The sequence below is a fragment of the Choloepus didactylus genome, chromosome 9 (assembly GCF_015220235.1).
Source record: "Choloepus didactylus isolate mChoDid1 chromosome 9, mChoDid1.pri, whole genome shotgun sequence".
Classification (NCBI taxonomy): domain Eukaryota; kingdom Metazoa; phylum Chordata; class Mammalia; order Pilosa; family Megalonychidae; genus Choloepus; species Choloepus didactylus.
Window position 1 is genome coordinate 120,973,308 of NC_051315.1, and position 25,455 is coordinate 120,998,762.

General features: G+C 41.4%; 1 protein-coding gene and 1 non-coding gene across 2 annotated transcripts in view; both read left to right on the plus strand.

Moving 5' to 3' along the window:
- Positions 1-1,318: 1,318 nt before the first annotated feature.
- The window catches only part of DAW1 (dynein assembly factor with WD repeats 1), a 64,336-nt gene continuing 40,199 nt past the window's right edge, over positions 1,319-25,455 (plus strand). The window contains exons 1-4 of the mRNA XM_037850437.1: positions 1,319-1,401; positions 17,903-17,975; positions 22,240-22,384; positions 23,796-23,854. Coding sequence (XP_037706365.1) covers positions 1,320-1,401; positions 17,903-17,975; positions 22,240-22,384; positions 23,796-23,854 — 359 coding nt within the window. The 5' untranslated portion in view covers position 1,319. The remainder of the gene's footprint in view (positions 1,402-17,902; positions 17,976-22,239; positions 22,385-23,795; positions 23,855-25,455) is intronic.
- LOC119545003 lies at positions 18,684-18,788 on the plus strand. Its single transcript, XR_005219001.1, has one exon. It is a non-coding gene; the product is annotated as a U6 spliceosomal RNA (small nuclear RNA).

A 25,455-nucleotide genomic window follows, 5' to 3' on the forward strand; every position in this document is an offset into this window, starting at 1 on the left:
TTTCCACTCTAAAGTTAATGTTTTTTCAAAGGCCACATCTTTAATGGCACAAGTATAAGCAATAATGAAGGTGAACAAAATCCACCATGGAATCCTTCCTTTCTATTGATGAACTCCTAGCCTCTCCTTACTTCCACCTTTGTCAGAACATCTTAATGATTAGGGGAAAGTTAGGGCTAGAAGGGATCTTTGATTTCATCCCATTCCCTGTTTCCCAAAGGTGTGATGTTACTGCTGGTGGGATAAGATGGCTTTTATGAGCTGTATGCTTGCATTAGATTTCATTGTAGCACTTAGTAACAAAAACTTGACTATTTCAATTATCTTTCCAATCTTCTGAGCATACCAAATTGACAGATTCAGTTGGGTGCTAGCCTATCTCAAAAATCTCACCCTTAACTAATATTTCCTTCTTTGTTTCCTTTATTCTGTTTTGTTTTAACGAAGAAAAGGGGAGGTATTGGGTCAAAGCCTTTGGCAAGCAAAAGCATATAGTAATTCAGAAAGTTTTTTGAAAATTTTATAATAATTTTTACAGGCACCTGCTCTTCTTGGAAAATTGTTTAAAAAATTAAATTCTCAGTGGTAATAATTGTTTTTTAAATAACATTTTTAAAAGTGAAGTGAAAAAGTGAGTCAATTTAGAGAAATTTTAAGAATTTCAAGAAAACTCTTAGGGATGGCGATATTGGAGGCGGCATGGAGATGTGGCCATAGATTTGAAGAAATTTGGGAAGTTAAGTCAGGCCTGGAAAGTCTGAAATCCAGGGTTAAGAGAATGGGTTTAGGCTTCCCAGCGCCCTGCTTTGCATCCTGTCTCCACCTCTCATAAGTTGTGACCTTAAGTAGTTCTCCACTTTCATTAATTCTCAGTTATCTCATCTTTGAAATAGGGATCGTAATAAATGGTGCATAAATGAGTTTCGACGAATTAAGTGCTTAGCGCAGTATGTGGCACCGCCACAGAGGAAGGCGTTAGGAAATGCAGATTGATTGCACAGAGGTCCTATTTCTTTTCTGGGTCCGGGGCCCAGGCCAGGGCAAGGGGAGGGCGAGGGAACGGTAACCAGATAGCGGGATTTTTCTCCCATCCCGCGGTGGTGGAGACACAGTGAGCTTGAGTGCGCGTGGCCAGACCCCTTGTGAGGTTTCCCTTAAGAAGGACACAGGGTCCCCGCCTTGGGTGGGGAGTGCGGGTGGGGGAGAGCACCGCGGCGGCGGAGGACGCCCCCTGCCGGCCGCGTGAAGCACCAAGGGGCCCCGTGAGCCTCCGGACCCTGCGCATGCGTGCTCGGCCCCGCTGCTGTTTGGTCGTTTCCATGGCTACGAAGTTCATCCTCTGGGAGTCCGGGAGTGAGAAAATGAAGCTAAAGAGCCTCCTGCTTCGATATTACCCACCAGGTAGGAGCCGACTCCCCTCCGCCCCCACGTCCGGCCCTGAGCCCGGGTACCTTTCAGGAAGTCTTTAAACTTTTAAATTGCTGAATTATAATGTTCTCTGGTTGCTTAAGACTGAGGAGGTGGCGAGGAAGTGGTGGCCATTGGTGATGTCCAGGGATATTAGTTTCTCGAAGGAAAGACGTCGCCAGGGACCACCGTCATTTTTATTTAAAACGCACCAGAATGATCAGGTCAAGGTGGATCGAGTATGAAAAGAAAAAGACATACTCAACAAAGCACATTGCATTAGCAACTGTTCCAGACTGTACATATCAATCAACCCACTAACACATTTACTGAGGGCCTAGGTGCATATACTTTGTGCTCGGTGCCATGGGGCTCCCAAAAAGTTGGGCAGTCCTGGAATCCAGAGAGTTAAGGAATTGTAAACCCATAGACTGCTATGGTCCAAAAATAGATTATCGTTGCTGCCTCTTCTTGTTTTATAGGTGAGAAAGTGGCTACCTTTAGAGAATAGGTAGCGACTCCCCACTCAGCTTTTTGGTGACAGAAATAGGAGTAGAACTCCTGGCTTCTAATTCAGTACTCACAGTAAACGTAAGAAGATACAAAAAATCTGCAAAATTTGCCACAAAGGAGTAGATGACCAAATACTTGCCCAGTGAAAAGTATGGGCCAGGGGAGTCATAAGATTTGAAAGGAGGATGAGATCCCTTTGCACTAGTTGATTTAGGATAGCTTCATGAGGGTGGCACTTGAAGAATTTAACCTTGTAGGTCTCACAGTTGCCAGCAACACATCCGGCTGCTTAGCCAGCATCTCCGTTGAGATGTCTAATAGGCACAGAACTGATGATCCCCTTTTGCCACTCCCATCCTAATCCCGTTGCTTCCTCAAACTGTGTTCTGTTGGTAGATGGAATCACCAACCCTCCAAATTTTCTGGCAGAAACCTCTGTGTAATCCTTTATTTCTCTCTCATGATCGCTCCCTGCCCCTTTCTGTCTACCCTCTCCAACCCACTGATGAATTCTGTCAGGTTGACTTCCTCAGTGTACTGTGAACCCATCAGATTCTTTCCATTTCTATGGTACAAGTTTCTTGACCCAATTTCCCTTTCCAGCTCTCACCCAAGTCCAGACCTCCACACCAGTCCCCATCACCTCTTCCTGGGCTTTCCCAACTGGATTCTCTGTTTTCATCCTTATCATCCTGCAATCTATATGCCACTAGAAGCCAGTGGGATCTGGATTAAACATCTCCAATTGTTTCTTTTCATGCTTAGGCTAATATCCTCACTCTGCATGATTTGGCTCAGCCTACTCTGCTGACTTCCAGAACCTCAGTCCTGTACCCAATGTACACCTTAAACTTCTTTAACTGTTCTTCCAAGACTTAAGACAGGGCCTTTCACGCATTGTTCTCTCTTGATACTCAGCTTCCCCTAGACCTTGCAATGGTTGACTCTTTTTCTTTGTTCAATCACAGTCAGTCACCTACCAGAGAGACCTTCTGTTCTGGTTTGCTAATGGTGCCAGAATGCAAAATACCAGAAATGGATTGGCTTTTATAAAGGGGGTTTATTTGGTTACAAAGTTAAAGTTTTAAGGCCATAAAGTGTCCAAGGTAAGGCATCAACAAATGGTACCTTCATTGAAGGATGGCCATTGGCGTCTGGAAAAATCTCTGTTAGATCAGAAGGCACATGGCTGGTGTCCACTTGTTCCTAGGTTGTGTTTCAAAATGGTGTTCTACAAAATGTTGCTCTTGGGGTGTTTTGTCCTCTCTTAGCTGCAGCTCCTATTCAAAATGTCACTCTCAGTTGCTCTGAGATCCTTCTGTTTGCCAACTCATTTATATGGCTCCAGTGATTTAATTCAGACCCACCCTAAATGGGTGGGGTAATACCTCCTTGGAAATTATCCAATCAAAGGTCTTGTTCACAGTTGATTGAATCACATCTCCATGGAAACGCTCAAAGGGGTCCAATCTAATCAATACCAATATGTCTGCCCTGCAAGATTGCATCAAAGAATATGGCTTTTTCTGGAGGACGTAATACATTCAAACCGGCACACCTTCCTTCACAACCCATCCTAAAGTAACCCCTCCTCCTCACTGAACTTACCCTATGCCATATTTTGTTTTATTATTTTTATTATTTTTTATCATCATTTGAGAAACTCTGTTGTTTACATTTTAAATGTCTGCCTCTTTCTCGTAGACTGTAAGCTACTTGAGAACTGAAATCTTGTCTTTGTTCACTGCTATATCCTTAGCTCCTAAAAGAGATCCTGTGCCATAGGAGGTGCTCCATGTTTGTTGAGTGAATGCACAAATAAATGAATGTATAGGATTAAAGAGGTCTATCCAGGCATGGAAATTCTGGCGAATAACAGTTTAGCATCTGAAGGAATGCTCTTTCTGCCTCCCCGCAATAGTGGGTCTGAGCCACAACTTTCTCCAATATGAAATTAACATATGTAGTAAAGAGACTAATTTTCTCCCTTATAGAATTCCAATTAAAAAAACATGAAATGACTCCAGATAGGAGAAATAGTATGCAGGAAATTTAAAATTAAGATTAATAGTCAGTTCTTTTTAAGCAGTCACAATTTTACCTAGGCTATTCTTTCCCATAGGCCAGTGCTGGTTCCCTTAAATATTCATATGGATAAATGAATGTCTTGCTTTCACTGCTCTGTTGTGGAGTTTAGGTTAAGAATGTGAACTGTGGGGTTAGAATAACTGACTTTCACATTATTATAATTTGGGCAATTTATTCTGAGCTGTCAAACCATCAGTCAGATGGTGATAATAATAGCACCCACCTCACAGGTCTATTGACCCCTTCCAACTGCTATCCCAATTGGTCTCATGCCCTTCAGACTAAACCTCTTTGCAAGAGCACTGTCCCCAAGTCCTCTCCTCCCTTCTGTCTTGAATCCACTCCTATCGTGTTTTCATCCTCACCACTCACTGAAACTGCCCTTTTCAAGATCCCTGATGACCTCCACATGACTGAGGCCTCGCCTTTCTAGACCCAATAGCAGCATCCCACTCATTTGATCACTCTGTGTTACTTTAGCACCCAGGAGTCACCCTGTTTCTCCTTCCACCTTGTTGGCCACTGCTTCCCGGTCTATCTTGTTGGTTTCTCTTCTTCTTTGTGACTGCTTAATATTGGAGTGCCCCAGGGCTCCATCCTGGGACTTCTTCATTTTTTTCTCTACATTCATTTGGTAGGTGATCTCACCAGTTCTCAAGACTTTAAATACCATTGAATGTATCTCAGATTTATATTTCTAGTTCAGATCTCTTCCCTGAGCTCTAGACCCATGTCCCTAACTACCTCCTCGACTTCTCCATTTGGATGCCCAGTGGCCATCTCACATGAGGGTCTCTTGCAGTCTCCCCCATCTCAGTAAAGGCAGCTCCATTCCTCCATTTGCTCACACCCAAACTTGAACCCATCTTTGTCTCCTTTCTTTCTCTCACTGCACATATGGTCCATTAACAAATCCTATTAGCTCTACCTTGAAAATGTATGCAGAGTTCAGCAATGTTCCCCCACCACAACTGCTACTATGCTCTTTTGTCTGCATAATTTCTGGAGCTTCCAACCCTTGCCTCATGTCAGTCTCTTCAACACAGCAGCTGGGGTGATTCTGTTAGAAAGTAAATCTGATTGCGTCACTCTTCTGCTTAAGCCCTCTAATGGCTTTCTATCTCACATAAAATAAGGGGGCCATGATCCCTGCCCCACCCCACCTCCATTCAGGGTCTCTGCAATTCCCGTTCTTTCTTTCCAGAATAATCTGTCTGCATGGATAGCGCCCTCACATTAAAAAAACAAACACAAACTTTCCTTAAAAGTGAATAAAGTGAAGCTTTACTTGTCAATCCTTTCTAGAATTTCCATCCTCTCCCCAAGATATTTCACAATCACTTCCCTGCTTTACCTTTTCCCCTTAGCACTATCTCAATCCAACCCATCACAGTTTTACTTATTTATCTTGCCTCGTCTTCCCTTCGAGCACAAAAGCTTCATGAGGGCAGAGACTTTGTCTATTTTGTTTATTACTGTATCTCTAGCACCTAATACAGAGCCTGGTATGTCCGGCGCTGCCCCGCTCGGTCCCCGGTTCCCGGCCGGCGAGGGGAAACAGGGAAGGAGAGAGAGAGATGCAGACTGCGCGAACTAACCTGGTCATGAATCACGACTCGAACCACACGGCAGTTGTGAAAGCAAGCCCTTTACTACAGCTAGATGAACATTCTGTGTTACTGGTTCCCACACGGGGCACGGCGCCTCGTGGGAGAGCAGCCTCGATGTGGCCGTCAGGCACGGCTCCTTGTGGGCTGTCTCACCCTACCCCGTCCGGGTAAGACCTTTTATACACAATTAACAACCAATAAGCTTCTAGGCTAGTATCGCGTATACAGGATTTCGATTGGTAGGAGCGGGTGGCGGATACATGCGTCACTATGCGGAAACAGGATGCAGGCGCCATCTTGGCTCACTCGATGGGCGGGGGTAACTCTAGAGCAGGCTGCAGCGCATACGCTAGGCCCGATTCGGGAGGCGGCTTTCCACATCTCCCCCTTTCTTATTTATTTTTGACCCAGTGTCTCCAGTGATGAGCGTGCTCCCGTGAACCCAAATGGTTCACAACCTCTTTGGTGCTTTGGGGAGTCTGGACTAGGCCTCAGCCATCCAGCGGCGGAGCCTCTAGCACCAACCAGAATGCTCACGTCATATGGAGACCGGAGAGTCCGTAAGCTGGAAGCAACGTGACTCTCCCTGCAGTGCTTTGCCTGGCAACTGGGGAACAACGACGGGGGCAGGAACAGCAGTAACCAGAGTCGGGGGTGTCACTAGGTGTCTCTGTGCAATGGCTAGGGTCCAGTCTGGCCACAACTAGGACTCTGCCCTAGAGACCCACCTGAGACAAAATTATGACTACTGGTGTCGCCTTTTACACCCGAGAAACAGCCATGCGATTCGCTACAAATTTTGCTCCAAAGCGCCCCACCTGAGGCGACCAGGAAGGGGTATGGTTAATAAATCGGTCACTATCGGGGGTAACAGAGGTGGGAGTCATAGCCATCATAGTGGTAACACGCAATTGCTGCTGCGCTTGAAACAGGCGTTCTAGCAAACATTTAACAACGACTAATCCCACCAATAATCCCACTGCAATGAGGATCCAATTAGTTAAATTGGGCCAAGAGAACCAGGAAGAAACACTGTGCAATAGTTTCTGTAGAACCTCGCCTAACCCGGAGAGATCGACTTTAACGGGTTTTAACTTGATCCCCCCAATTGTGTCTAAACTAGATTCCACCTGTTGGGAGAGATTAACAAATTCAGGAAAATATGACCTTTTCAGCCAATCAGAGACTCTGGAAATGCTTCCGGTCACGTTGGCCCTGACAGGAGTGACACAGAGTTTAACCGTAAGCCACCGGGTGTCACATGTTTGCTGAAGCACTCTCCAGAGTCCATCTATTTCCAGTCCAAGTTCATCTATCTCCGCTTGGAGTTTCTGAATGGCCTGGAAATTTAAGTTCAGCATCTGATTGTGGCGGCGTAGCACGTCTCGGGTAAGGTTGACCAAGCCATTTACCGTTTCCATCGTTATGGCGAGCTGCCGATCTGTCCATGCTTGTAGCACAGCCTGCCCGATCGTTGGGACAAACAAAGAGGAAGCTACACTGGCAGCATTCGATAGCCATTCTTTTATGCCTCTTGGACGCCTAGACTTAGAGAAGGGGATATTGTTAAGTGAAACAACTTGAGAAACAGGGCCAACCCAGTCGGTTGCCTTGACGGGGAGCCAGACATAACTTGGGCGATACACTAGGATAGCGGGGCGGCGAGGCATCCGGGTCTTTGGAACGGTTGCAGACTGTAGGAGCAAGCCCTGGAAGGAAAAGGCACCTTTGAGTCTCCTTTTTACTCAAGATCCCTTCACAAGACTGGCGGCTCTTCCCTGTAACGTTAAGAAATTCAAGCAAGACTCCCTTACTTAACTCGCCATTACCAGTTTCACAAGTAGCATTCGCCGCAACTGTGGTGTTGACAACCTTGACAGAGAGGTTAGCAAAAGAGAGGATCAGTGTGTCATTGGTGAGGGGGAAGGACTCGTTGAAGCTTGTGGAGGAAATATAGTTCCACTAAAAAGAAAAAGGCAGATTAGAAGGATTGCTATAGGAGAGCAAAGAACAGAGTTACCGATCCTCTTTTTGGGCAACCGCGGGGTGGTCAGTCCTACTATTATCGTCTTGTCGGTCGTCGCCATCATCAGCAGGGTCGGAGGCTTGGTCTAATGGTTCAGGTTGTATATTCGTTGGCGTTTCTGACAGCTGTTCCTTGGCTTCTTCAGGTGATGTCACGGTTCTCACCAGTCTTTCCGGAACCCACACTGGTTGACGTCCTGGTTCCTGGGGAAAAACACAAACAGAGCCTCTGGCCCAGCTGAGCACCGGGTCAGGGCCTTTCCACTGCCCCGACAGGACATCCTTCCAACGGACTAGACCTCTATGCGGAGGACTCGGGGTGGTGTGTTGCAGGGCAGGTGTCATTCCTTGTGAATTTTCGTTTAAAAAATTATATGTGAGCAAGGCTACAGACAGTCGAGCTTTTGGGGACAGGCCGTGGCCTATACCCTCTTTCTGTTTTTTAAGCAAGTCTTTGATATCTAAGATAACAGGCCAACGCTCTGGCAGGGCCGAAAGGAGGGGCAACCCCATCTGAACGGGCCCTAAAGGCTCCATGCAATTATTGATGGCTCTTAGATCATGTAGCAGTCTCCATTTACCAGATTTCTTTTTTATTACGAATATAGGGGTGTTCCACGGTGACGTGGAAGGGGCGATATGGCCCTTTTCTAGTTGTTCTGATACTAGGGCGTGCAACGCTGCAAGTTTTTCCTGTGGCAAGGGCCACTGAGGCACCCACACCGGAGCCTCGGTTTTCCATTTTAGTTTTATAGGTGTGGGTGGGAATCTCTCCTCAGTGGCCCCTATGAAAAACCCAAGCCTCGTCTGTCAGACTTGGGGGCAGCTTGTATAGGCTCCGCACGTCCGTGCAGTGAAGCTCCTAAACCCTTGCCGGGGGTATACCCCATTTCTTTTAGCAGTCGCTTAGAGGTTGGGGAGTAGCCGCTAATTAAAGTAACGTCCATTTGGGTCAGAATGTCTCTTCCCCACAAAGACACAGGCAGGGCTAATACATAAGGCTGGAAACTGCCTTGGTGTCCTTCTTCATCGGCCCAATGAAGGGCAGCTGCACTGAGCATGGGCGCTGAAATTTGGCCTATTCCTCTAATGGGCTCTTCCGCCCTGCTCGTTGGCCAGGTGGGGGGCCATTCTTGTTGTCTTATGATAGACCGATCGGCCCCTGTATCGAGCAGGCCCAAGAAAGATCTGCCTTGCACCTTAATGGTTAGCATAGGTCGAGACTCCAGGGACATATGGAGTCCCTCAAAAATCGCTCCACTGGATCCGAACCCTTTTTCCCCTCTCTGTCTGATTCTGCTTGGAAAGACTGCATGTAAGCTGGGTAAGAGCAGGAGCTGCACCAGCTTATCACCTTCTGCAATGACTAAGGTGCCCCGCTGAGATTGAACCATAACTTGGGCACGGCCTGTGAAATCTGAATCTACAAGTCCTGGTATAACTGTTAATCCTTTCAGGGCCGTGGATGCTCTTCCCAATATGAGCCCTACAGTACCAGCCGGTAAGGGCCCCTTGAAGGAGGTCCCTACTAACTGGACACCCATGGAGGGGGTTAGTACGAGTCTGGAGGTGGCACAGAGGTCCAGTCCTGCTGAGCCGGGGGACGCACGAATTTGATCGGATCCTGTGTTGTCGAATGGCATGCAAGGGGGTCCGTCGAAAGGGCGGACCCCCTCTTCCCGTTTTTTGGAATCTGCTCGGGGCGGCCAGAGAGGCGTCTACCCTGCGCATCGAAAACCGATTTACAGTCTTCTGCGCGGTGGGGGCCTTTGTGGCAACGGCCACACGGCCTGGTTGCTGCACCTGGTTCGCCAAACCGTCGAGTGGCAGGGGGTTGACGTCTATTGGGACAATCTCTCTTAAAGTGCCCTGATTGGCCACAGCCATAGCACCCGTTAGACTTTGCCCCTAAGGTTCTCGGGCTTTTTGTAGCCACCTGTAGGGAGCTGGCTAGCATGGCAGCTAGACCTGCATTAGTTAAAGGGCTGCCAGCATCTCTACAGAGCCTGACCCACTCTGTCAAATTTTTTGCTCTGTTTTGTGCCAGGATAACTTTGCACTCCTTGTTGCACTGCTCAAAAATCATTTGCTTAACCACAGTCTCTGCTACTCCTGGATCTGAGAAAATTCTCTCAGCTGCGGTTTGCATCCTGGCTACAAAATCCGCAAATGGTTCTGTGGGGCCTTGGTGTATATTGCTGAGTGAGGCCTGAGCCTCTCCCTCACCTGTTAGCTTTTTCCAGGCACCCACAAAACAGCGGAAGATCTGGGCATAGACCTCTTGTGGGAAACCCGTTTGGTTCTGGGCATGGGCGCCTCTCCCCAACAGCATGTCAGCATTCCACCCGCCACGTCTCCCCGCCGCATTCCTTGCGGCCTGCTCTTCAGCTAACTCCTCAAACCATGCTTTCCAATCTATGAATCGGCCTGACGGCAAGCAAGCACGGGCTAGCTGAAAAATATCTGCGGGTGTATGATTTAGAGCAGAGAGGTTCTCGATCATGTTCAAGGTATAAGGGGCATTGGGGCCATACTGATGGACGGCCTGCCTCAATTCCCTCAATAGTTTGTAATCATATGATTCGTGCCGATTGCCACCTTGGGGATTGATAATAACCGGGTACATTTCTGAGACTGGCTGCGGCTCAAGTGGCTGGTAGCCACCCAGCATGCCAAAAGGTCTAAATGTTGTGAAAGGGTTCCATCTCCAGAAATGTCTCCCACCACTACCTAATGGCAAAGGGTCCTGAGGGCCTGTATACTCGGGCGGGGGGTACGGCAAAGGTTGCCCCTCCCCTGACCGACCCATCGGGGTTTCCGGGTCTGGCAGCAAAGGATAATTACATTTACTGGGCATGGCCACTAGAGGGAGCTCTCGGCAAGGTCCTTTGGTGGGACCGCCCAAGGCGTCAGTTGGGAGCTGGGGTGTCCCTGGGGGTGCAGCGGTAGACATTGGCGGGGCGGAAGGCCGCACGGGTGTGGCGGGAGGCTCCTCCCACTCAATTAGCGGGGATGCTTCCGCCTTCTCGTCAGTATCGCTATCTGACTCTGAGTCAGAGTCACTGGACTCCGGCGGTTTGCCCTTACAGGAGCCGTCCGCTGACGAAACTGACTGGGTTTCTTGGAGCGCGCACCGTGCTTCTTGCAAGACAGAGGACGGGCTTAGGCCGGTAGCCGATTCTAGTTCAAGGACCGCACGGACGGTCTCCCATATGGGTACTAGAATCGGGTCCATACACACGCCCGTCTGGCGCGCTCGGTCTATGTCGCGACCGAGCTTCATCCAAGAGGGTAGGCTAAGGCTGCCGGTGCAGGCAAACCAAGGGGCAAAAGTATCAACATCATCAAGAAAACGCTGAAGGGAGCTTTTCCTGACCGAGATACCCCGTTGTTTCAAAAGGTTCTTTAAGGGAGCTAAGAGAGGTGAACTTCCGGACTGCCCCATGATTGCAGTCGGCACTATACTTCAGTCACTCGGAGAGCTCTTCCGAGTCCCCCGGGGTCACCTGAAAACCCACGGGCCCTAACTATCATGTAATAAGACGCACTCACCTTCTCGCGTTGATCAGGCGCGGGAAGTCCGCCGTAAGCTCGACGCGCAGCGCTGCTCTCCTCACAGAGGGACCGTCGAGAGCGAGGCAGGAGGAGGAGCTTCCCCGTACGGGCCACCACTTGTCCGGCGCTGCCCCGCTCGGTCCCCGGTTCCCGGCCGGCGAGGGGAAACAGGGAAGGAGAGAGAGAGATGCAGACTGCGCGAACTAACCTGGTCATGAATCACGACTCGAACCACACGGCAGTTGTGAAAGCAAGCCCTTTACTACAGCTAGATGAACATTCTGTGTTACTGGTTCCCACACGGGGCACGGCGCCTCGTGGGAGAGCAGCCTCGATGTGGCCGTCAGGCACGGCTCCTTGTGGGCTGTCTCACCCTACCCCGTCCGGGTAAGACCTTTTATACACAATTAACAACCAATAAGCTTCTAGGCTAGTATCGCGTATACAGGATTTCGATTGGTAGGAGCGGGTGGCGGATACATGCGTCACTATGCGGAAACAGGATGCAGGCGCCATCTTGGCTCACTCGATGGGCGGGGGTAACTCTAGAGCAGGCTGCAGCGCATATGCTAGGCCCGATTCGGGAGGCGGCTTTCCACACTGGTACATAAATAGGCACTCATATTTGTTGAATAAATGAACAAGTTTAATGAGATGATGTTTGTTGAGTAGAATGCTTAGACCTGTTTCTGAGATGTGAATGGGTCAGAGAAGTAATTTCCAAGATCCACTCGGTCAATGCAAGCATTAAGGCTGTGGATTCTTGCTTATGACCATTGACTTCACAAATGTTTACAGTACCTTACAATGAGGTTGTAGTATTTAGCATGTTAGAAATTTAATTCCTGAGTTCCAGTCTTTGGTGAGCCATATTATATGCAAGTTTCCAAAATACTACTGAATGGCGGGTGGGTGCTGAAATACCATTATCAAATAGGAAAAAAAGCACTCACCAATGAGTCATTCCCTTGCTGCCTTTGTCCTTTCTGCATGTACAGCAATTTTGTTTCCTTTCCTGATCCTATGATTCTAGTCCTCCCACTTCTGAAAGTCAGCTCCCATGCTAATGTACAGGTCAGGAGAGTGCTCTGTTTGGCATTCACTGAATCATCCCTTTCCCTACTTCAATAACCGAAGACTAAGTGTACATAGCAGTAATATTGCTAACCAAACGCAAGGCATCCCTTTTTATCTTTGTTACATTCATTAATTCCATAGCTCCCCTTTCTAGGTGTTGAATAGGTGCTTTCAATTATGCCAGTCTTACCTTTTATTTATTGTGTGTAGTGCCATGGTTCTTTGGCCAGGAGAAGGAGCTAAATAAAAGTTAATTAAACTGGTTAATATTCTGAGCACTTGAAATGTTTCTGTTGATTGAATATATGTTCTGAGTAAAAAACACTACTTTCTTTTGAAGGCTAGCCTTTTAATATGTTTCAGAATTTTGAGGGCAGAGGTTCCTCTCTTAAATGCTTAGGGGATTATACCTATTGCATAATAGCTCACAACCAAGGGAAAATCAAGACATTTTAGATACTATGGGAAACAATTACTGACAAAAACATGTATTTTTGGCAGCATCTTTGTCTATTTTCTGTTTGTATTTTTCATAGCATGTGCCACATCTTGCTCAGATTGGAGCTCATTAATCATGGAATGGATGAGCATACTGTTTTGGTGTTTTGTCCCATTGAAGCAGTCAAATGTACACGCTTGAACTTTATTGTCTAGATCCATTTGTACAGCTACCCAACTAACTTTTAGTAGTTGGCTTAAGTACTTTTACCACATTTTATTTCATTTATAACAAGATAGTAGTGAATAAAGAAAGCAGATTTTTGTTAATTTGTTATATTGTTTAATGCATATCCTTAGGATAATATTCGATTGTGCTGTGTGGGTCTGTCATGCTAATTATTTCCAACCTTTCTATGAGTTACAGATTTTTATTGTATTACTCATTATTAAATTATTTATTTGGTTAAATATTTGACTATTAAATATTTGTCTATTATTTTAGTCAAATTTTACAGTGTCTATTTTCTTCTATATTAAATAGTATGTATAGAGTATCCTTATATGCTATGTGAAAAAATTAAAATGACAGAACAAAAAAAAGAGCCCTTGATGATAATGACATCTTGCATTCATATAGACTTTGTATGTTGCAGAATACTGTATTTGTTTTGAGTCTTTAAACAACCTTCTGTAGATATTATCATTAAGAGTTTATATTCTAATGATGCTGATCCCTTTATTTTCTACCTATTCTCCTTTGTTATTTTTCTTTTACTTTTTGGTTATGTGATATTTATTTTAGTGATTTTTTATTAAGTAATATTTACTGATAATCAAAATTTTGAAAAATACATCAAAGTATAAAGAATAAAATACAAATCACTATTAATCGTCACATATTTCTTTCTAGTTCCGAGACTTTTTTTCTATTCATTTTACGCATGCAAACACGTATAATGCACACACATAATAAAAGAAAGTTGCTATTCTACTGTTTAACATCTTAAAAAACTTTTTTAGTCATGTCAATTTTCACTTTAGATCAAAATGCACATTTTGATTACAAGTTAATTTTTATTATAAAAGTGATACATGCTTGTTAAAAAATCTGCAATATAAAATGCATAAAGTAAAATTTCACCTTTCCTGACCCCTCTTTCTCCCACAAATAGTTCTAAGCACAAGACAAAACTACTTCATATTTTAGGGTAGTTTTTTTTATGCAAATATAAACAAAGATATGGAATAACATTATTTTTGGCCTGACATTTTTTATACTGAAAAATTCCTTTTAGGGCATATTCCCATCTCAAATGTATAGATATAGCTTATCATTTTGAATGACTGAATATCGCCTAAGAAGTATCATAATTTGTCATATCAACTCATTATTGATACACACTTAAATTTTTCTGCATTTCCCTATTATGAGCACTGAGGAAATCCTTGAATAATACATCTTCATGCAGTTTTTTTAGTATGAATTCTTAGAAGTGGAATTGCTGAATCATTTAACATGTATTTGTTGGACAAATAAAGGGTACTGACACCAGAGAATGTAAAATTTAACATTTTGATGCACAATATCTGATGGCCCCCTTGAGAGGAGCCTAACTGTCCACCAACAGTGGATGTGAGTGCCTGGTTCCTCAACTTTGCTAATGTTGAGTGTCAGTCTTTGTAATCTCTGCAAATGTGAGGGCTGAAGATTATATCTCTGTCATTTTATTTTGCATTTCTTCCTATTAGTGAGATTGGGAACCTTTTATTTTGGCATGTTTACACAACACTGACTTCTTTGCCTGCAGATTGACTACTTCACGCCTTTTGTCCATCTTTCTTTTTAAAAATCATTTATAGAATTTCATGTTAAGTTCTTTAAGCTTTGTTTATATAGTGGCAACTTTTCCCCCTGTTTATCATTTGCCTTTAACTTTGTGGTATCTTTTATTGTGTAAGAGCTTAAAATTTATTTCAGACAAATCTATCAGTTTTTCTCTTTCTTAGCTTTTGGGTTTCACATTATGCTTATGAAGTCAATTATAAACACTTAGAAAAAAGATATTCTATTTTTTATTCTATATTCTATTATATATAGTTTATATAATATAAAAGATATATATAATATATATAATATACAGAATATTTTGTATATTAAATATTTTATATTTAATTTTAATAGTAATCAACCTGGAATGTATTTTTATATATATAGTGACATAGAAATCTAATTTCGTTAATTTTTCCAAAAATAGAACTGATTGTTCCATCATTATTTATTGAATAATCCATTCTTTCTACATTAACTTGAAATATTAGTTTCGCTTTTTTATTAAATTACTATGTATAGATGATTCTGCTATATTGATCTATTTTTGCATCAGAAGCACCCTTCGCCATTTTATAGTTCTTTTTAAGATCTAGTAGAATAAAATTTCAAGTTCCAAAAAAAAAACAAAAAAAAACAAAAAAAAGTCCTATTATAATTATATTAACTCCATAGACTAATTTGGCATCTGTGCTGGTTTGAATGTTTTATGTCCCCCAAAACGCCATGTTCTTTGATGCAATCTTGTGGGGGCAGAAGTATTAGTGTTGATTAGGTTGAAACCTGTTGATTGAGTGTTTCCATGGAGATGTGACTCAGTCAACTGTGGGCAAGATCTTTGATTGGATAATTTCCATGGCAGTGTTACCCCACCCATTCAGGGTAGGTCTGGATTAAATCACTGGAGCCATACAAAAGGCTGACAAACAGAAGGAACTCAGAACAATGTTTTGAAATGCAACCTGGGAGCAAGCTGATGCCAGCCACATGCCTTCTGAGCTAACAGAGGTTTTCCAGATGCCATTGGCCATTCTTCTGCGAAGGTATCCTATGGTTGACACCTTAGCTTGGACACTTTTATGGCCTTGAGACTGTAACTTTGTAACCAAATAAAACCCCTTTATATAAGCCAATCCATTTCTGGTATTTTGCATTTTGGCAGCATTAGTAAACTGGAAAAGCAACCTTATAATATTTAGTTTTCTTATCTAGAAATTTGTCTTTTTATTTATCATAATCCTCTTTTATATCCTGTAGTACAGCTAGATGTTGCATATTTCCTGTTATTTTATTTTTAGGTATTCAGTGATTTCTTTTGCAATTGTTAATGTGATCATTCCTTTAACTGCATCTTTACTTATCATTGTATCTCCTTCTGATCTATTTCCAATCTTAGTTTTTCATATTCTATTTATTTTTGTAAGCCACCTTAAATCATTTCTAGAACATGCCATCACAGGGCATATAGACTTTTTTTTAAAATTAGAGCAGTTGTAGGTTTACAGAAAAGTCATGTGGAAAGCATATCCCTGCCCTCACACACAGTTCTCCTTATTATTGACATTTTGCATTAATGTAGTGCCTTTGTTACACAATTGATGAAAAATTATTATAATTTTATTATTAACTGTAATTAATAGTTAGGATTAGGGTTTCATTAGGTTTTCAGTAGGGTTCACTCTGTTGTGCAGTTCTATTTTTTAAAAATTTTATTCTGATGACATATATACAACCTAAAATTTCCTATTCTAGCAACTTTCAACTTTCAAATATGCAATTCAGTGATGTTTATTGCACTCATGATGCAATGGAACAACACCATCCATTACCAAAACTTCCCATCACCCCAGACAGACACTCTGTACCAATTAAGCAGTAACTCCCCATTCCCGGCCCTCTCTTTCCATCCCTGCCCCTGGTAACTTGTATTCTAAGTTCTGGCTTTGAATTTACATATTCTAATTATTTCATGTAAGTGGTATCCTATGTACATTGCCCTTTTGTATCTGGCTAATAGGAAAAGTATGATTTTAAAAAAATTAACGTGTTTTTTAAGAACAATTTTAGATTTATAGGACATTTGGGAAGATAGTACAGATAGTTTCCATATATACCTCACACTCAGTTTCCCCTATTATTATCATCTTGTATTTCTATGGTACAACACATAAAGAGATTTTTAAAAGCAGCTTTTTTTCCACTCTTACAAAATAAGGATAGCATTTGGAGTGGTTGGCTCTCTACAGAACCTTTCTTTGTAAGTTTTCTTCTTAGACTAGAATTTGGTCTTGAGTCTTTAACATAAAAGAATGACTTCTTGTGGGGTGGGGGGCAAACCTATGCCAAACTAATTTCTTAACTGTAGTTGCTTCCTGCTGAGTCATTGTGTTCTGGGCAGTTTCTTCAGTCACTAAAAGCATTTTGAGTGATATTTCTGATCATTACACAAAAGCCTCTTGGGTTACTTGCTTAGATTGCCCTAAATCAGTGCAGTGAGATTGTGTTGCAATGAATTCCTTTCAAGATTCTAGCTATGCAGCTGGATGAGTCATGATGCCAAACAATGAGAAAGAAACTCTAGAACAGAAGGAGGTTTTAAAAGGAAGATCTTGAAATTGTTTGAGTAGCAGGTGAGACGTCTAAGAGTCCAGAACTCAAAGGAAGCCCAGATTGGAGAGTTGGTGTGTTGATGGTAATTCAAATCATGGACATGGGTAAATTTATATAGAGAAAGAATATCAAGTGAGAAGAGAAGGATCCCTAGACCTGAGCCCTAAAGACTGCCAATACTTAAAGTCAGGAAGAAGAGGAGGAACCAATAAAGGAGAATGAAATGCAATGAGGTGATTGGAGAAAGAGACAGAAGGGAGAGATTTCATAAAAGCCTAGGGAGGACAGTATTTGAAGAAGGAGGGAGTTGTAATCAGTTGTCAATTGTTTCTGAAAGGTCGTGTGTTGTAAGGGTGATGCCTTAGTCTTGCCAAAGCTGCTATAACAACTATCACAGAGTGGTTAGCTGAAATAACAGGCATTTATTGTCTCACAGATTTGGAGGCTGGAAGTCCAAAATCAAGCTGACAGGCCATCTGTATGTTCTGATGGTGGCTTACCCACAGTGCATAACTCAGGCTCTGCCTTTTATCACATGGCTGTCTGCCTCCTGTCTCCTACCACTCTATGTCCAAACTTCCTCTGCTTATGAGGACTCCAGTCATATTGGATAAAGGACCACCCTGTAAAATTTTTATTGTGAAAAATTTAAAATTTAAAAATTAAAAATGTGGCAAAGTAGATTAAATTTTATTTAGCATGGGTGGTTATCACAAGTGTTTTATAACATGTTTATTTATATTTATAGGAATTATGTTGGAATATGAGAAAAGTGGAGAATTAAAGACCAAATCTATAGACTTGCTGGATCTCAGCCCCAGGTAAAGTAGCTTTATAATGCAACATGCATTTCACATCCGAAGTTTTCATTGGAAAACTGATAGAGGATGCTGTGTGGATAAGCGGAAAGCCATAGACAATACATTCCTTAAAAAATAATGTTTTTCTGTTGCATATTATTTCCTGTTTCGATTTCAGTGCGTTCTACTTGAGTGTCTTGCTGAATAAGAAAGAGGAAGCAGAAAAGTGATACTCAGTTTGGCTTTTTTTTCTCCTTCTTGAACAAGCGAGAATGGCTATTGATTTTTTAAAAACCAACCTTTTATTTTAGAATAATTTCAGATTTAGAGAACAGTTGTGAAGGCTGTGTACATAGTTCCCATATACCTCACGCCCTGTCTCCCCTAGTAGTAATGTGAAGGCTGTGTACATAGAGTTCCCATATACCTCATGCCCTGTCTCCCCTAGTAGTAATGTCTTACGTTAATATGATGCCTTTGTAACAATTAATGAACAAGTATTGATGCTTTATTGTTAACTAAAGTCCCTGCTTTATGCAGATTGCCTTAATCCTTTTTGAGGCAACATTACATTTAGTCGTCGTGTTTCCTTAGATCCCTCTTGGCTGTGACAGTTTCTCCAACTCTCCTTGTTTATGATGACCTTGAGAGTTTTGAGGAGTACTGGTTATTGAGACTTAAGACTATTACCGAATCTGTTAATTTTTTATGGAAATAAAAAACTCACATGTTCACTTCAGCTGCACCTATGCCAAAACTGGAACCATATAGAGGAAATTAGCATGGCCCCTGTGCAAGGATGAAGTGGAGCCTTGTGAAGCATTCCATATTTCCTTATTTTCTGCATGATTTTTCTGTAAACCTGCAACTTTTCTACTAAAAAAACAAAACAAAACAAAACAAAATCTCATAGGGCCAAGTGCATATGTTCCTCCTCATTAGCTGTCATGGGGCAGAGGCAGGGTGGGGGCAACCTAATGTCTGTCTCTGAAACTTGGTGGGATCTCAGGGGAAATCCCTTTGTGAGACATAATGCCCAGATTTCCTTTGGGAAATCTTATGTGAAACTCCACTTCAGGAGACAGAAAGAGTCAGGCTTAGTGATTATGCCCATGCAAGCCAAAGTTCAGATAAAGAGATGTTCTCCAGGGGTGAAAATAAAAAAAATGGAACAAAAATGACACAACATGTGTTTTAGAGGTGTGGCTCAGGGAAATGAGCGGTTTTACAGTGTGATTGCCCTTTTATTTTGTTATGATCATGGGAGAGTGAAACACAAATGAGCAGAAAAGGAACCTCTCACATAACACATTATCCAGGGTGAGCGAGCTGCTTCCTTATTGTAAAATGAGCTCAAACAGCATCATCACTGGGGAAAGAGGGGCTCCCTTAATCGTGGAGCTGCTGCCATTCAAGAGATGTAGAGTTGAAGGAGAGGGACAACTGGTGTGCAAATGAGGACAGGGGATGGCCCTGAGGTGATGGTGTATTCCAGGGGCTCATACAGAAAAGGTGCTTGGTAGATTTTTTTTTTTTTTTAAAGCAAAGATTAAATGGTGGTCCAGAAAATGTCATTGAATTTTGTCTACAACAATCCTTGTTTAATCTGTCTACAGGGAGGATAAGGCCTAAGTTCAAATTCAGCTTTGTTATTTTTGTAAATGGAGCATATTACTGATTGCGTGACTGTGGAAGCAAGCAGGCAGTTTCTTTTTAGACGGTCATTTATTTAATCAGCAAATATGTGCTTGGCAGCTCCTACATGCACGGTTCTGGGTAAGAGGCTATAAACATAGGAAACAGGATCTCTGCCCTTAAGGGGCTTATTGTCCAGTTTGAGAAACAACATGTACAGAATATACCATCATATGAGTGGTACAGACCTTTTACTTACAAAGTATGGCTCTTGTTTCTAATTCTGCCCAAGAATGTAGAAGTAGTCTGTATGTGAAAACACACTGAGATGATACACTGAAGTTACTGTATTGGAAAAATAGCAATTAATTAGAATACTACAGGGTTGAGGTATACTGATTAAATATCAGGCTAATTTAGATATTGTTATAAAATATATTTTGATTAATATCTGTTGTTGGAAACCTTTCCAAGAGTCATTAACATTATCCTTTTAAGTCTTATGAAAGTATAACTATTCTGGCACTGAATCTTTTGGAGTTTATCAAATCATCATTATAAACCTTTTCTGATTCATTTCAGTTCAAAATATTGAATCCTGTCTTTGCATTTAATGGACTGTGTTTCTTGAGAGCTGGGACTGTATCTTTGACACTCCCAGGGCCTATAGTAGGTCCTCAATAAATATCAGTTGGATGACTAGTCTGATTCGTCCTTGCACATATTCCTCATAGCACCTAGCTCAATACTTTGCACAAAACTGGAGCTCGGGAAATGTTTATGATGCTCATCATAGGTTGAATTGTCTGGGAAGCAACTGCGGAGAAAGAGTGAGGTGTGCAAAAGGTTTACTGGGAAGTGATGCTGTGCAGGGTTTCAGATTTTGGGATGAAGCAGGATTAGGCAGGTGGAGCGTCAGTGCTTGAAGATGCAGACCTGACAAAAGATGCAGCCTCTGCCAACCCAAAGGAGAGCTCAGGAGCAAAGATTTCCAGTTAGGGAAGTCCCTTTTTAAAGCGGGGACCTGGACATGCATCTTCAAGACACATTTATGATGTGTTTGGCAAAAGTGTAGCAGATCCTGGCCCGTTTTTCATACCCTCCCTCCCGCCTCCACTGACCACTTTCCAAAGCAGCTCCCTCCTTACGTTGCAAAATTTTCCATTGCTGTTTTTCTCTGATCTCCGAAACCTCTACCTCCACACCTCATAGATAAGTTCTTGTTTTTAACAGCTCCAGCTAGACTAGCCTTAATTAGCTTTAGCTGTCAAGATATGCACAATTGAAAAAGGATAACCTAGGAGAAAACTTTGCCTAATTATAATAGCAAAAATCACTCTCACTGAACGCTAACCCAGATACCTTGTTTTGCTGTGCTGTGTTTTGAAACTGCACCTTGTCACTGGACATTAACAAGACAACTTGTGACTGGCCCTGTCTGTATCCCCTCATCTTGTTTTGCCACCCTGATGTTGGGTGTCCTTGCACATAGCACCTTATTGATTAATATGAGTCAGCCTAGTATGAAATACCCCAAATTCCTTAACTTTCTTGCTGAATCAAGCCAGTTCTAATCAAGGTTAACACAGTTGACATGCACAGTACCCTAAGTATGTAATCACTCTACCCATACTCAGTAATTAGACTACCTCTGACCTCCTCATTTCAAACTGCCTGCCTTATTATCCTAAGCCTGCCTGCCTTTGTTTGAACACTGAAAGTTTCTCCAATTCAGGGAGACAGATTTGAGGACTACTCTCTTGTCTTCATGAGGCCTTTGCTAAATAAACTTTTTCTCTTCTCAAAATCCCAGTATCTACTGATTGACTCTGTGTGCATCAGGTGAGGACTCATTTTGAGCCACAACAAAATGACCCTATTTTGTATAAGTGCTTTGTTCTATATAGACACCAATACCCCTTTTGAACTAATGTTATTCTGGACTAACAAAATTCATTGGTATTTCTATGGGTCATTTGAAAACCAGGGAGAAAACTTGAATCCCTACCTTTTTTTTCAAAGCAGTCCTCTTTCAAGTAAATTGTATTATAGCCCATTATAAATATTAATAATAACTATAATTTACTGAATGTGTATTTTTGGTTAGGCACTGAATTAGGCTCTTTATTTAAAAAACTTCATCTTTCTGAACCTCGGTTTTTTCATGTATAGACTGATTATGATACAAGCTTTAATTCAAAGGGTTGTTATAGAGATTTGATGAGAGAACATATGTAAAATAAAAAGTACAGTGTCTGGCACATTCAATACGTGTTGATTTAAAAGAAAAAGGAAAAAGAAAAAAACTAAAGAGAAAGAGCCCATGTTCACCACCAGTACATGCTCTGCCTTCCTAAATGAGAGAATCAGAATCTTTGTGCACCTTCCAAGAGGGAAGACTCGGCTATTGAAAAATGCATTCTGGAGAATCCAAGCAGCTTTCATCCACCTGACAATGCTCTTTATTGATTTGTGTGACAGATTTTGTTGTTGTTGTTGTTCTTTCAGAAATGTCTTGGGAAAGATGACAATGTCTGATATTTTATAAATGTTGTGCTTCGTAAAGCAATGTGATTCTTCATGTACTGAATGTATACGTGGTTTCTGAAATAGAAAAAAAAGTGACTTTTTTTTTTTTCATGAATTTCAGTACTGATGTCAGTGCCTTGGTGAAAGAGATCCAGAAAGCAGAACCTCTGATCACAGCTTCACGAACAGACCAAGTAAAACTTTTAATTCAGAGATTAAAAGATAAACTTGGACAGCACAGTGACCACAAATTCTATCTTTTTAAGGTAATGGATGTTTTCAGGTACTAGATAGAAGAATTTTCATGAAATAACTGATTTTCTATTAATTTGAAATAAAGTACAAATCATATGCTCTCTTTCCCTAAAAATACTTTTTTTTCCAAGAGAAATACTTAACAGTGGTTTGTTCTCTTGCTTCAAAAATGTTTGCTAAGTATGTCTCAATAAATGTTTATTGAATGAATGGATGAAATTGAAAACATTCATTTTTTTGAGGTTAAAAAAATGAATTTGTAGTAATTTTAGCTCCCGTCTATAATGATACATTTTAAGGATTACCATCAAGGTAGTTTTAAGTTAGTGAATGATTGAAATTTTTTTTTCCAGTTAGAATAATTTTAAGAAGTTGTGTTTCATCCTGTATTGACAGTTCAGATTTTCTGTGTCTGTGTAGTTAAGTAAATTATCTATTGATAAGGTTTATATAATTTTAATGAAAATTGAATATGCACATTTTCTCTATAGTTTGTGATGATCAAATTAAACAGTATAATAAATGTAGTCATTTATTAATTAAAAACAGTGATTCCTTCAGATTCCATGATTTTCTTTTTTCTTGATTTAAATATAATTATTATAATAAAATATAACTCGGCATCCCTTATCTGATGCAAAATATACAGGCCATCCTTTAGTCATTCATTCGTTACTGGAATAGGGTGTAGGTTACGCTTGTGATACCTCTTTTCCCAGTAGGTGGCACTGTTTAACTTCAATATGAGTTCTATAAATCGTGTGACCTTACAACTTATCATCCGAAGGGGTACATTTTTGATGGTGAAAAGGGATGCTATTAATAACTTTGCCCCTGCAGCAGACATAACTGGGACTATCCAAGCATAGCTAATCACTCTATCTATAAACAGATTATCCAGTTTATATTCATTCAATAAATGTTTATCAGGCATCCACTATGTACTAGAAAATGTGGTGATTGAAAGGTGAATAAGAGAAGACATTGCCTGACTGTAATGGATATTTAGGATTCAAAAATAATACACAGTATAATCTATATTTGAAACATGTTTAATATATTTCATATACAGACTATGTATACAAATATGCAAAACCATATGCAATAGGTACAAGCAAATGCTGCAGATTAGTGCTGTTTGTTAACTAATTTAAATAGCCATAATTACTCTCCAAGACAAATTATTGGAAAACAGAGTCAGTTATGTTTTTGCAATTATCTGTAACTATAAAATGTATTATTGGTTTTAGAAATAGAAGGTAATGATATATTTATTCTTAATTTGTTCGAATATTGGCTATTGTCCATTTATTATGTATAATAAAGACAGCATTGAATGGCTTATGTGGTTTGAAATTAAATTCATTAATTAAACTTAATTTTGTTTGATTTTAAAACAAACGGTGTTTTCATTCATTCAAGGTTCTCAGAGCACATATACTGCCGTTGACTAATGTTGCACTTAATAAATCAGGCTCATGGTAAGGTTGTCTTTTTATTTCTAATTTTTAACACTCAAGGGATTAAAAAATTTCTAAGTGTTTATTTGTCCAAGGTTCCAGGTGGAAATGCAGTGTGTTCATTTCTCTCATTTTAGTTCCCTCCTGAATACAAGCTGTCTCTCTCACAACACTGAATCTGAATTTTCTGTATTTGTGCTATTGTGGTAACCTCTGGGAGGGAGGCATGTTGAAATCTCAGCAAATATCACCTCTGCTGTATAATTTGACCCAGGTGTGGGCCAGGGGAGCCCCGCTGTGTATGGGAGGTGGGGGTTTATTCCTTAGATTTGGTTTGGCATTAGGGGTGGTCACATAGGGCCAGCATCATGGTTGGTTGTGATCAGTCTATTCAGAGCAGACATTTTCCCTCTAGCTCAGCATGGTGGGGTATGCTGAACCTTGAGGCCTATGTTCAGAGCATGGCTTTGACCAGTTGGAGAAATTCAGTATTAGTTAAAGTTTTCAATGTTAAAGTAGAAACCACAAACACACTAGAAGGAAACAGAACTCAATAATCAAAAAATAATTGCATTGGGAAGGCATTTGTAAACATGATCCCAAAGGTGCTAGTAGGAAAGATGACCCACGGGCATATATATAAGCATGCCTGTATGTGCATATGTGTATGCTTGTAAATACAAGTCTACACCTCTCCAGGGGTGAAGGAGCTGGAAGGAAAATGCGTAGAAGAGAATTAAAGATACGCTGCTTTGTCAACCTTCCTCTTTGGGTTGAGGTATCAGAATTCGTTTTCACTTTTTATCATTCTCACTTAAAACTCAGACTGACTTTTCAATTTTGTTCACTTTTTTCCTGTGTTGGGGAAATACCTTTTTGCTGTACTCTTTTCTATTTTTGTTAATAATTTTTTTCTTTCAGAGAAAAAAATTAAAGTATCTTTTCTGATGGACTATTTAAGAAGAGACTAAGAGCTTGTTATTTCACTTTAAAATATGAAGGCTCACTATACTAGTTATTCCTGTAACAGAGAAGTCATGCGAAAGGATCTATTAGTTTAATTATTAAACAAATATTTAACAAACCCTCAGAAGTGGGCCAGTCATTGTTCCAGGTCCTGGGAATGACAGCGATAAAGCAGATGGGTAGAAGGAACAGCATGTATAAAAGAAACAATTTGGCTCTTCAAAGACTAGCAAGAATGTGAATGTAGCTGGTCAGGGTGTAGGGATAACCTGACATCCCAGAGACAGCCCTTCTGCTGTCCTGTTAACCATGAGCAGAAGTTTGAATTTTCCTCTAGATTGCTAGGATGCCATTTGAGGAAGATTAATAAAAATAACTCCAATTTTTGCATGGGAAGTAGACTTATCAGTCCCATGAGTGATATGAGATGCATTTGAAGACTGTTTCATTTGTTTAGGCACGAGATGGAGGCAATGGAACTAGTGGGAAGTAGGCATGCATTTTGAGATTGTGCGAGCAGAACTTAATAATAGATTGGATGGGGAATATGAGGGAATATGAGGGAAAGAGAAGAATCAAGGATAATGCCAAGTTTTACAGTCTGAGTAACTGGGAGAACGCTAAACCATTTACTGAGATACATTAGAGTTTCAGAT